We start from the raw sequence: 11417 nt of genomic DNA, 5'->3' as shown, positions 1-11417 counted from the left end.
AATGTCCCACAGTGCCCAAGATTGTTTACAAAGTGGCTGCAGTTGGAATTCACCCTGGACTATGTAATTGACCTTTTATGAAGATGTACCTGGCATTGACCAGGGATGTGAGATAGCCAGACAGGTTCCTAAGCACAGCTATGGGAGCCAGGGCAAGGGGCAAGGCACACGGAAGCCCAGGGGTTGGGCAGGATGCCACTTCCCCCAGACGCTCTGGGTTAGCTTGGTTTGCAGTGGTTCAGGACACACCCATCCACTGCCACCTAACCCCAGCCCCAGTCCTGAGGTGTGGGAGTGGAGAATGCTGGAGAAAGTTCATGATGCTCTTATGATGGGGGTCAGCCCTGAGTAGTCCTGCCCATGAACAACCAAACATAATGTGCAGGCTGGGCTTCGCGGCACCTGAATGTGGCAGCAAACTAAGAGGTAAGCAATATTGTTGTGGCAGAACCTTGGCTGAGTGGCAGAAAAGCTGTGTGTGACTCTTTGTCACTGTCACTGACTTGGCATATGTTACTTTGCATTGTGTGAAAAAATGGGCATGAACAGGCCAGGGAGTACCTCCCTTCTAGAGCCTTCTGCAAGTGGATGAGAAAAATGTGCTAGTTTGTTAAGTGTTGGAAGCTGTTTGGAAGAAAAATGTAGCTTTTTTATTTTTAAAAGACAAAACGGTATAAGCTGTAGTGAAAACTGTGATCTGCCACCAGCTGCCCCCTCCTTTTCAGTGAGGGGCTGGCTGTCCCAGCTGCTGGAGCTGTTGGCAGAAGACCCTTGCCGCAGGGAGCCTCCCCACCCAGCTGGGCTCCTGTTGTGGGGTGGCCAACACTCAGGAACTGATCCATAGAAGATATAAAGGTCTTGTCATTCTGTTTCAACTCAGGAAACCCTGAAGGTCAGTTAGGTCTACAAATGTCAGAGGAGCCCTCTGAGAGTGTCCCTGAGACGGCTGAGCTGCGCTGCTGGTGAGCCTGACTGTACCATGAACTGCTAGGATAGAAGGGATTATTTATTTCTTCAACGTTCTTTCTCCAGGAACTCAGGCACATAGACCTCACTTAAGCGAACCACTGTTTTTGAAAATGTGAATTCTTTTCATCTTTTTTTATAAGTGAGAGGAGGGGAGATAGAGAGACAGACTCCCATATGTGCCCCAACTGGGGTTCACCTGGCAATCTCCCATCTTGGCCAATGCTTGAATCAACTGAGTTATCTTCAGCACCTGAGGCCAACGCTCAGACCAACCAAGCCACTGGCTGTGAGATGGGAAGACGGAGAAAAGAGGGAGAGGGAAGAGAAGAAAAGCAGATGGTTACTTCCCATATGTGCCCTGACTGTGGATCAAACCCGGGATGTCTGCACACCAGGTTGACACTTTAGCCACTGAGCCAACCAGCCAGGGAGAAAACTGAATTTTTAAAAAGAATTAAAATTGAAGGGAAGTTTTAACAATAGTTACCATTAAGTTAGCACTTAATATAAGTGCTTTATATCCTTAACTCGTTTGATTCTCAGAATAATCTTCTGAGGTATATAGATACTAATTTAGTTTTACTCTATAACTGTGGGAAACTAAGGTTAGAAATGTTAAGTATTTGCCCAAGTTCACATCTAGGATTTGAAATTCAATTCTGTCTGACTGCAAAAAAATAAGCTAATTAACAACAACACAATATCACCTCTTACAACTGTGCTACCCATGCTTCCTTGTAATTCCTGTAAACAGCTGAGTCATCTGTAGCACTGAGAAGGGATTAGATTTGTATTTTCCACCCAGAAAAGGGAGTGAAAGGAAATGTTATATTTTTAGGGGGAAAAAAAGAATACCAGGCATTGCATAAATATTAAATCCTTCCTTGTGGTCTACTGTCTTCCATGTCCATGAAAAGAACTGGAAATAGAATAACAAGCTTTTCTCAATATTCAAATACATCTAGAATTTACCAGTATAAAATATTTGGAACAGTAGGGTCCATGAAAATAAGGCTTATCTGTTGCCCAAAAGGTAAGGGGCTATTTGGAAGTTCAATGACCTCATTGGTTTATGCAGACAATGTTAAGCAAAATAACTTTTAGAGCATCTTTAAAAAAAACAAACAAAAAAACCACTTCAAACAAGAGGTAATTGTATCAAAGCCATTTTTGATGTTAGTCCCTCATTTTCAGTCCCTCAGGAAGAGGGACTGAAACACCTGTTCCTCGTGCCTACCGAGGGCTACGCCCTTTGAAGCCCTGCTTGCTCCTGCAGCTGTTCCATCTGCTGAAGAGACCTGCCTCTGATCCTCCACGAGGGAAAGCAAACTGGCCTGTATTTTCACAAGAGCTCTATGACCTCTCACCCCAGCACCATGGTCAGCTTAGCCTCTCCCCTTCTCAATTCATTCCCTTCCTTGCTGGGAATTCAAGTAACACGTAAAGCACTAGTTGGGCAGCATTCCAAAGAGTTTTCATTTTAACACTCATGTCTCCCCTTCGGCACCGGCACCGGCACTGCAGACCAGATCCCAATCTCAGCACATTATTCATCTACGCCTGACTTGGCTAAGAAAGAACAGAACAAAATTCTTGGGTCACAGGCCACATTCTTGTATCAGATCATCTGAGCTGTTCCTGGCACCCTGGGCCTCGTGACTGAAGCCACGCCTGCCTCTGCATATGCTCAGAGCCCCTGGCCATGCCTGGCACCCTCCAAGACTCGCCAGAGTTGTTTGAACAGCCTGTTATGTTTGCTCTTTCCATCTGTGCAGCCCCACAGGATCAGGCCACAGGTAACTCCATGCCTGAGTGTGGGCTATATGCTGACATGGAATGCTCACAGGGGTTGGGGAGCCACAGAGGACACTACTCCAGAAACTGGCTGTGAGGGTGGTGAGTGCTGGGTCTGCTTTAGCAAGCTTTCTGGGTAAAGCTTAACGGCAATGCTAACTTTTATTGAGTATTGATTATGTACCTGGTAGCAGTTTAAATGCTTCACCTACATTGTCACTTAATCATCCCAAGGATGTTATGAAATAGGACCAATATTATCCTCATTTTATGGATGAGGAAACTGAAGGTTAGAGAGTTGTGTTGCCCAAGGTTGCAGAGTGAGGCTGAGCCAAGATTCACATCTGAGCCAGCAACGTGCTGCGGAGGCTGCACAGGCCGCCTGGGGGCTGGGCTGTGCTTAGCCTGCCAGTGTTTTTATTTCTTTTTTTTTTTTTTTTAATTTTCTTTATTTTTATTTTACAGAGACAGTGAGTCAGAGAGAAGGATAAATAGGGACAGGACGGAGAGAGATGAGAAACATCAATCATTAGTTTTTCGTTGTGTGTTGCAACACCTTAGTTGTTCATTGATTGCTTTCTCGTATGTGCCTTGACCGCGGGCCTTCAGCAGACCGAGTAACCCCTTGCTGGAGCCAGCGACCTTGGGTTCAAGCTGGCGACCTCGGGGTCTCGAACCTGGATCCTCGGCATCCCAGTCCGACACTCTATCCACTGCGCCACCGCCTGGTCAGGCCCTGCCAGTGTTTTTAAAGACATTTTAAAATGTGAGCCAATATTTAAAACATAAGAGGTTTCATGTATAAACACATACAAAATTTTAGCACATCTTAAAAAATGGATATGTCTGCCATCACTGGGTCTTCAAACCCAAAGGCTTCTATCTACTGGAGGTATTAGCCACCTCAGTAGATGGAGCCCGTGCTCCCCAGTCTCCAATGAGCCTACTCTGCAGGCAGGTTCTGTTCACATCCCTGCATGGCTCCCGTGGCTCCTGAACTGCACTCCTACTTCACAGCCCCAGTCCATGATTTCTTGGGTGTGAGGCCTATCTCTGGCCTTGTACCGCCCTGGAAACAGAATTTTGGGCTAACAGTCACATGTCTGGTTGGTTAGGGACAGAGAACACAAGTGCAAGCTGGTGATGATTTGGAGCAGCATGGCAGGTCAATAGTTCATGGTTGATTCCAAGGTCAGTTCATCTCCAATGACAGGATGAAGGAATGACATGGGAAGAGCTGGCAAGTGACCATGGACCTGGAATTTACTCCAGGTTCTGCCACAGGCTAGTTTGGTGAGCCAGGTCAGTCCCTTTTCCTCTATAAAAACTCCCTTTTCAACTATAAGTGGATGAAGTGGATGAAGAGACTGAGGCAGATAACAGCTCTGAAACTCTTCTGTGCTGCTGCTTGTAGGACAGTTTTCATGTGAGAAGGGACTGCCTTTGAAGGCACATCTTCCGGAGCTGAACGAGTCTTTGTAAATTCCCTTCAGTGTGTCCAAACAAATGGGTAAGGAGCCAACGACTTTGGCGGGCACAAGTTCAGAGCAGCAGCGAGGCCACAAGCCCAGCCCGGTGAAGAGAGGTGTGGCCTCAGTCACCGCACGGCTGTTTCCAGGGCCAGGGCTTTCCTTCACGTTGGTTCAGGGTCAGGCCAGGCTGGGTTCTTTATTTAGAAAACCATAATAATAACCATGAAATCATTTCTTGCCAGAGCAAACATCTCACCCCAAACAATATCACTGGGAACCATACGAGAGAGATTTTCACAGTCTCTCGGGCATTCAGAGGAACTCATAGGAACTGTATTGTTTTCTATGCTCTCTTTAAAGCACAAACCTTATCATAACAAAGTGAACCTATTTCTCAAATAAGAGTAGCATTGAAAATAAATAGTTACGCAAAAGATTACCTTAAAAGAAATCAAGATAAGGCAAGAGATCAAGCACAGGTCCATGGCAAAATCCTCATAATACATTTTTCTTATATGCTCTTTCATACATCTGTGGCTCTCCTAATTTCTCTGGCCTATTGTGATCTGTGAGTACAAGTTTAACTAGCTTCTTAGAGTAAGACCTATTTTCTCTTTGGCAAAGGTGGTGGTTGCAACCTCAACTTCAGTTATTGTCAGAAAACCTGACCTCAGGTATGACTTTCCAGTGTCCCCCAAGCTTGGGCAGCTATGAGGGTGGGTGTGGGGACCTCCAGGAGAGATGTGGCATTTCTGACAGCCAAATACCAACTGAGGCTCTTAGAGGCTCTCTGAGGAGGTCAACTTGACCTGGACTGAGCCTACTGGCTTGATGTTACAGACTTACCTCTGCATCTGGAGCTAGATGACCTTCCAGCTTGTGCTGGAGGATGGGTCTCCTACCGCAGGGTTTTCAAGCTTTAATATGGATACACATCACCAGCTAAAGAAGATTTTGATTTAGTGGGTCTGGGGTATGGGCTGAAAGAGAGTCTGCATTTCTTACAGGCTTCCTGGTGATTCTGATGCCTGCATTCTGAGTCGCAAGATCCCACACTAGTGGTTCTTAAAGTATTCCACCAATGCCAGAAGCTATAGCACCTCCTGGGAACTTAATAGAAATACAAATCTTAGGCCCAACCTAGCCCTACTGAATCAGACACTCTGGCTATGTGGCCCAGCAATCTGTATTCTAGCAAATCTAAGAGATTCTGTATCTGCTAGAGTTTGAAAACCTGCTGACATACATCCTTGTTATGGGTTGAATTGTGACCCTCCCCAAAAAATATATTGAAGTCCTAATCTCCAATAGCTGTGGGTGTGACCTTATTTGGAAATAGTCTCTGTGGTTTAATCACATTTAAGATGAAGTCATAAGGGTATGCCCTAGTGCAGTATGACACATGTCCTTATAAGACGACGACCCTGTGAAGACAGAGACACACAGGGGGAAGATGGCATGTGGAGGTGGTGGCAGAGATTGGAGTAATGCATCTGTAAGCCCAGGAATGCCAATGATGGCCAGAAAAAAATAGTTTGTAAGAGGCAAAGCAGGATTATTTTCTATGTGGTTTACAGGCAGCGTAGCACCGCCAACCCCTTGATTTTGAACTTCTAGGCTCCACCAGAGCTGTGAGTCAATAAATTTTTGTGATTTTAAGCTGCTCAGTTTATGGTACTTTGTTTTGGCAACTTGGAGGAACATGTAACTAAATTCCTGCTATTGGAATGTGAGCAGAAGTAATCTGAACGTCAGTACCACAATGCTTACAGTGGAAAAGGCATGTGCCCCACTTTCTGTTTGTGCTGTGGCAGCCACCTTAAAGCAATGGTGGGAGCTGCCTTGAGAAGGGAGAGCTGCCCCAGGGCCCGCATCTCAGATGACCTTAAGGAACAGCCTGCCCATCTGCTCTGTACCTCCAACCAACCCTTACCAGAGGAAAGATTAAACTTCTGTCTTGAGCCACTATATCTTTTGGTCTCTGCAGGACAGTTAGACCTGTGACATAACTCACGTATCCAGAGTTCACCTTTTGGCCTGTCTCTGGCTTAGCTCAGGACCACAGAGGCATTTGCCCGATCTGTCATAATCTGTGTGTGGTGACAGCGTGAGGATTCTCTTGAGTGATTTTCCAGCATAAATAGATCATGATTCCCACCTGGCTGTCATTTCTTTTAACTCTTCCTCTCCTCTGTCTCTGTTCACTTGCTCTTTCTTTCACAGTTCAGGTACTCTGAACATTTGGAGAACAGAAGTTATGGAGTCATGGGGTTTTTGCCAGGTCACGATGCCTTGGGGAGATGAACTAGGAGAGAGGGGAGGCGGGTGAGATTCTGAGTTGGAGCCTTAATTACCTGGAACTTGGTTCATCTCAACTCGTAATGGAGACATTTCTACCACGTCTTCAGGAGGAAACTGTAAGCAAACAAGCTGCTTCAGCCCAACTGACTCCTCTCCGCAGCCTGGTATGACACATTAGACATCTGTCCTAATGGCTGTGAGGCTGTCTTTCCAATCCCATTTTATTCCTACTTTGTCAAAGTGAACATGTTCCCACTACGGAATGTCCATTTGAAGAAAACAATGCTAAAATGCTATGGACTGTTCACTTTAAAAAAACAATGTCCATTTTAAGGAACTTATGCTTAAAAATATTCTACAAATGATCAAAGCTAACTGTATGAGGATGTTCATTTTGGCATCATTTGCATTATTTAAAATCCTGAGAGAATTTCATGTGCATTAAAAGGAAAAAGATTAAATTGAAAAGTATGGTTTCTCATATTGCAGAAGGCAAAGGTAGCCACACCAGAGGAGATAGGTCTGTATGAACTGACCTGCAAAAATGTACATGATATATTTTTAGTAAAATTATTGTACTTCTTATAAAAATGAACAACTAATCTTTATGTATATATTCTCATACCCCTAGAAAAATACCATATTTCCCCATGTATAAGATGCATCTTTTCTTTGAAAAATTTGGGGTCTAAAAACTGGGTGTGTCTTATACAGTGGTTGTGGCATTTCAAATGCCATAGATGAAACTGAGGACAAGGCAATATATGAAGACAGTGATTCGTCATCAGACACAGATGAGGACAAGCTAATGGATGGGAGTTTTGACAGTGATGAAGAGTTGTATGAATTTTATGATGAATAAAACTTGAGTTCAATAACTTTATGTAATACATTCTTTTCCAAATTTCGGGCCCCCAAATTAACGTGTCTTATACATGGGAGCATCTTATATATGGGGAAATATGGTAGTTTGAAAGGATACACATAAAATGATTAATAAAGGTTACCTCTGAGGAGTAGAACTAGGGGAGGTGGAGTACATTTTCCTATTTTACTCTCTATGAGTCTACATTGTTTGACCATTTTTATCATGGCAGGAATATACTGGGAAGCAGGGATCACTCTTACCCTGCTCACTGTCCTTTCATGGACAGACTACAGGAGTGACCAACAATAATAACTAAGTAAGGTAGCACTGACCATGTGCTAGGCACTGTCCTTTGGATTTTGCATATGTTAATCAATCTAATTTTTCATAAATATGCTATGAAATCAGTACTAGTATCATCTTCATTTTACAGAAGGGGAGACAGGGGCACAGAGAGGTAAGCACGCTGTCCAGGGAACAAAATGAAGGACCTGCGATTGAATCCAGACAGCCCGGCCCCAGAGACTGCTCCTAGCTACAGTACCATGTTGAGCTGATTAATTGATGGAATGAAAAAAATGCTAAAGTTTAAGAAGAGTTTTCTGGCTAAATGTCTAGTAAGTAGAAGAATCAGTGAACCGGTACAGCTCATTTCCAGAGAAGTCTGCTTAATCAAGGTTCTACAGTTTATCTTTCATTGCAAGGTAATGGGCTGTTTATACTCAGAGCCTCCCAAATGCTGAAAAGACACTGATGTTAACAGTTGTTGATGAGTGACTGGGCAAGAGCTGAACATTTTAATTTAAAGTAAGTGAAAGAATTAATTGCCAGCAAATTAAAAGTCTTCATCTGCCACTTCCCTGCTCCTCTGTCTTCTGCCTTCCACCAGAACAATAACGAGGCCTGCGAGCACCAGCCCGACGGGCTGGCCTTTTCTTCCCAAGCTGCCTGCTTTTGCCACTTGTGCTCACATCTGGGGATGCAGGAAAGAATTCTGTACTCTGGAAGCATTTCCATTTCTCAAGAGAATGATAGGACTCTCCCCTCAGGGAAAAAAGGCTAACACATAGACATGAGTCCCTAAAGTGGAGGAAGTAGATTTCATCCTATTTGTGTCCTCAACATATGGCCAATTTTCTGGCACATTAGTAGGAGCTTTCCATAGTACTGGTCATCAGCACTATCAGGTCAGTAGAAATTGTGATGGTATAGAGGAAGTTCTAAGAAAAATAATAAACACTCCTTGATTGAAAATAGTGTTTTCTAACTCTACAAATAATGTTCATTATGCAAATAGATACTAAGCACATACTCCAGCAAAGTACTGTGAAAGATACAGGTGAATACAAAATAGTCCCAGTATTCAAGAATCTTAGAGTCTGAGACACATACACACTATGTGGGCACCGGCTCTTTAGAAAAAGAAGTTTTGTAAACCTGAGGTCAAGGAAAAGCAGCATCTCTCTCTCTCTCTCTCTTTATCTTAAACATTACCCAGGAGTAATTTTGTGGGCCTACAAAGTTTACATGCATGCCTAAACTGAATTTTAGTAGTCTGTGGGGAACAAACAGAATCACTTCTCCAGGACAACAGAATGTAGCTTCATGGCAGAGAGGGGGTTGGTTTATCTGTGCAGAGTTCAGTTAAGGGTAGGTTTGCAGACACGCATTCTTCCATGGGGAGTCAGATGAAAATCCCACAAGAAAAAGAGATAGCTTGTTTAACGAGACAAATGATCTAATGAAAGAGGGAGAAAGAAGAGAACTTAAATTAACAACTATGCTAGCTACTTGACCATCAATGATCTTAACAGAAAGGATGCAGAGCACTAAGTCCCTAAGACACAGACTGTGGTGGAGTTAGAAAGGCACTTGGGCCACATGTGGACCACTCACACTTCTGTCTTTCCCAAGGTGGGTCTGTGCAAGCACTGAGCTTCTAAGCTGCCACATACCAGGAATATCGCAATTCTCAGTTTGTTTCCAGTTAGACACATTAACACGTCAGGGAATAATTTTCATGACTCTTTGAGTCTTTGGGAAGACAGCAGAGCACAGTGGAAGCACTGATGTCAGACAGCCAGTGTTCAGAACTCATCAGCTGTGTTGCCCCAGACACAAAAATTTATGTGAACAGTAATGCATTCAAAAGGTCACTGTTAAGAATAAAGGAGATAATATACATGATATATGTGTCACATTCTAGGTACTCAGTGACTGCTACTACTGTTTGTTCCATAGTAACAAGTAATGAGTGCACAACCTTAGTTTACAAAGTGTTCTCACAAGCAAGTTCTGAGGGGAAGCACTGTCTTTCAGGTGAAACCTCCCGGCTCATTCAAATCTGAGTTCAAATACTGGCTGCCTTCTCATCTACTCTGCAAACAGGGGAAGGTGGTTAACAGCTGGTTAATCTTGAAGCCTGTTTTTTCATCTGTAAAATGGGATGATAACAGTACGTAAGTGTATAAGGTAGTTGTGAAAATTAAGTAACATGTAAGTTGTTTAGCACACACCGAGTGCTCGATATATGTTCACAATTATTAATCATCCTACTTCTTCTAACAGCTCTGTGATGAGGCACCTAAGACTCAGAGCACTGTACGCTGGAGTTTTTCCTGTCAGAGACACATTCCGACCACACACCAGCGCAAGTGGAGCACTTCCCTGTGGTGACATACAGGAGGCGTGTCAGAAAATGAGGTGTTCAAGGAGACACACCCTGTACCTGAGCCAGGAAAGAAAATTCTAGCCTCAGAGGCCTTAAAGCCAAGAAATCCTTCTCTCCAGAGGGAGGGTGCATGTGAGTCTGGCACAGTGACACAGTGATTCCCTTCACCTCCCTAAATGGGGACATTAAAAGTGGACATTCTTTAATGGTCTTATCTCTGGTCATCAGGAATAAAGGGTGAGGAGCTCATGATATGCCCAGAGGGCTCTTGGCTGTCCTCAGACTTCTGCTGGGTGTGCCTAAAATCAAAGAGAGTGTGACCTGTGGTGGCGCAGTGGATAAAGCGTCGACCTGGAAATGCTGAGGTCGCCGGTTCGAAACCCTGGGCTTGCCTGGTCAAGGCACATATGAGAGTTGATGCTTCCAGCTCCTCCCCACCTTCTCTCTCTGTCTCTCCTCTCTTTCTCCCTCTCTGTCTCTCTCTCCTCTCTAAAAATTAAAAAAAAAATTAAAAAAAAATCAAAGAGAGTGTGAAACATGGAGTCAGGGAGGAGAGAACAGCTGGGGCCTCTTGGATCATCCCCCACAGTGATGTTGTAGGACAGTGGTTCTCAAAGTGTGTGCCAGGGCACACTGATGTACCCTAGAAGATTTCTAGGTGCACCCTATGGTATTCCAGAGAAATATGTGCCTGTTGGGGACCAAAAAACCAACAGGGTTTTTGGAGTTTAGATTTTTGGGGGACAGAGGTGTGGGGAATTGGCTGTAAGCTGACAGTCTGCCCAACCCCTCACCTCACTTGTCTGATTAGGTTGCAAAAGGCTGTTAAGCTGTGGTGCTGGATTGTTTACACTACCCCCCATGTTCCCCAGAAAGACTGGAGGCAAGTTTCTTCTATCCGTTGTTTGGGATAAAGTTAAGATGATATGTATGGTGGGGGTTTTCTGCACTCCACACAATTAAGAGTAAAAAGAGAGAAATTCTTCAATGTATTGACGAGGAAATGAGAGTTTGCTTTTCAAATATATGCCCAAACATTGAAGAAATCTCTAGGACACGTCAGGCTCATGTTTCTCATAAACACAAGAATGAAAAAACAACACATTTGTGCAGGGACCTGCCAAATTTACTAAATCTTTCTAAGAATGTATCTATATATCATTTTATGTATATCTCTCTCTTTATATTATGTATATCTATATATATATAGATATAAAGATAACCTTTTTGTTGTTTTTTTTATTTTTTAACCCCTCTTTTTTAAAAATTATTTTTATTCATTTTAGAGAAGCGAGACAGAGAGAGAAGGAGGGGAGGAGCAGGAAGCATCAACTCTCATATG

The 11417-nt window shown here is 43.7% G+C and overlaps 1 protein-coding gene across 1 annotated transcript in view; it reads left to right on the top strand.

Moving 5' to 3' along the window:
* The first annotated feature begins 391 nt into the window (after window positions 1-391).
* VTCN1 (V-set domain containing T cell activation inhibitor 1) overlaps window positions 392-11417 on the top strand; it is a 131827-nt gene continuing 120801 nt past the window's right edge. The window contains exon 1 of the mRNA XM_066377276.1: window positions 392-426. Coding sequence (XP_066233373.1) covers window positions 407-426 — 20 coding nt within the window. The 5' untranslated portion in view covers window positions 392-406. The remainder of the gene's footprint in view (window positions 427-11417) is intronic.

The sequence above is a fragment of the Saccopteryx leptura genome, chromosome 3 (assembly GCF_036850995.1).
Source record: "Saccopteryx leptura isolate mSacLep1 chromosome 3, mSacLep1_pri_phased_curated, whole genome shotgun sequence".
Taxonomy (NCBI): Eukaryota; Metazoa; Chordata; class Mammalia; order Chiroptera; family Emballonuridae; genus Saccopteryx; species Saccopteryx leptura.
The sequence above is the reverse complement of the archived record's forward strand: the minus strand, read 5'-3'. Positions and strand labels throughout refer to the sequence as shown.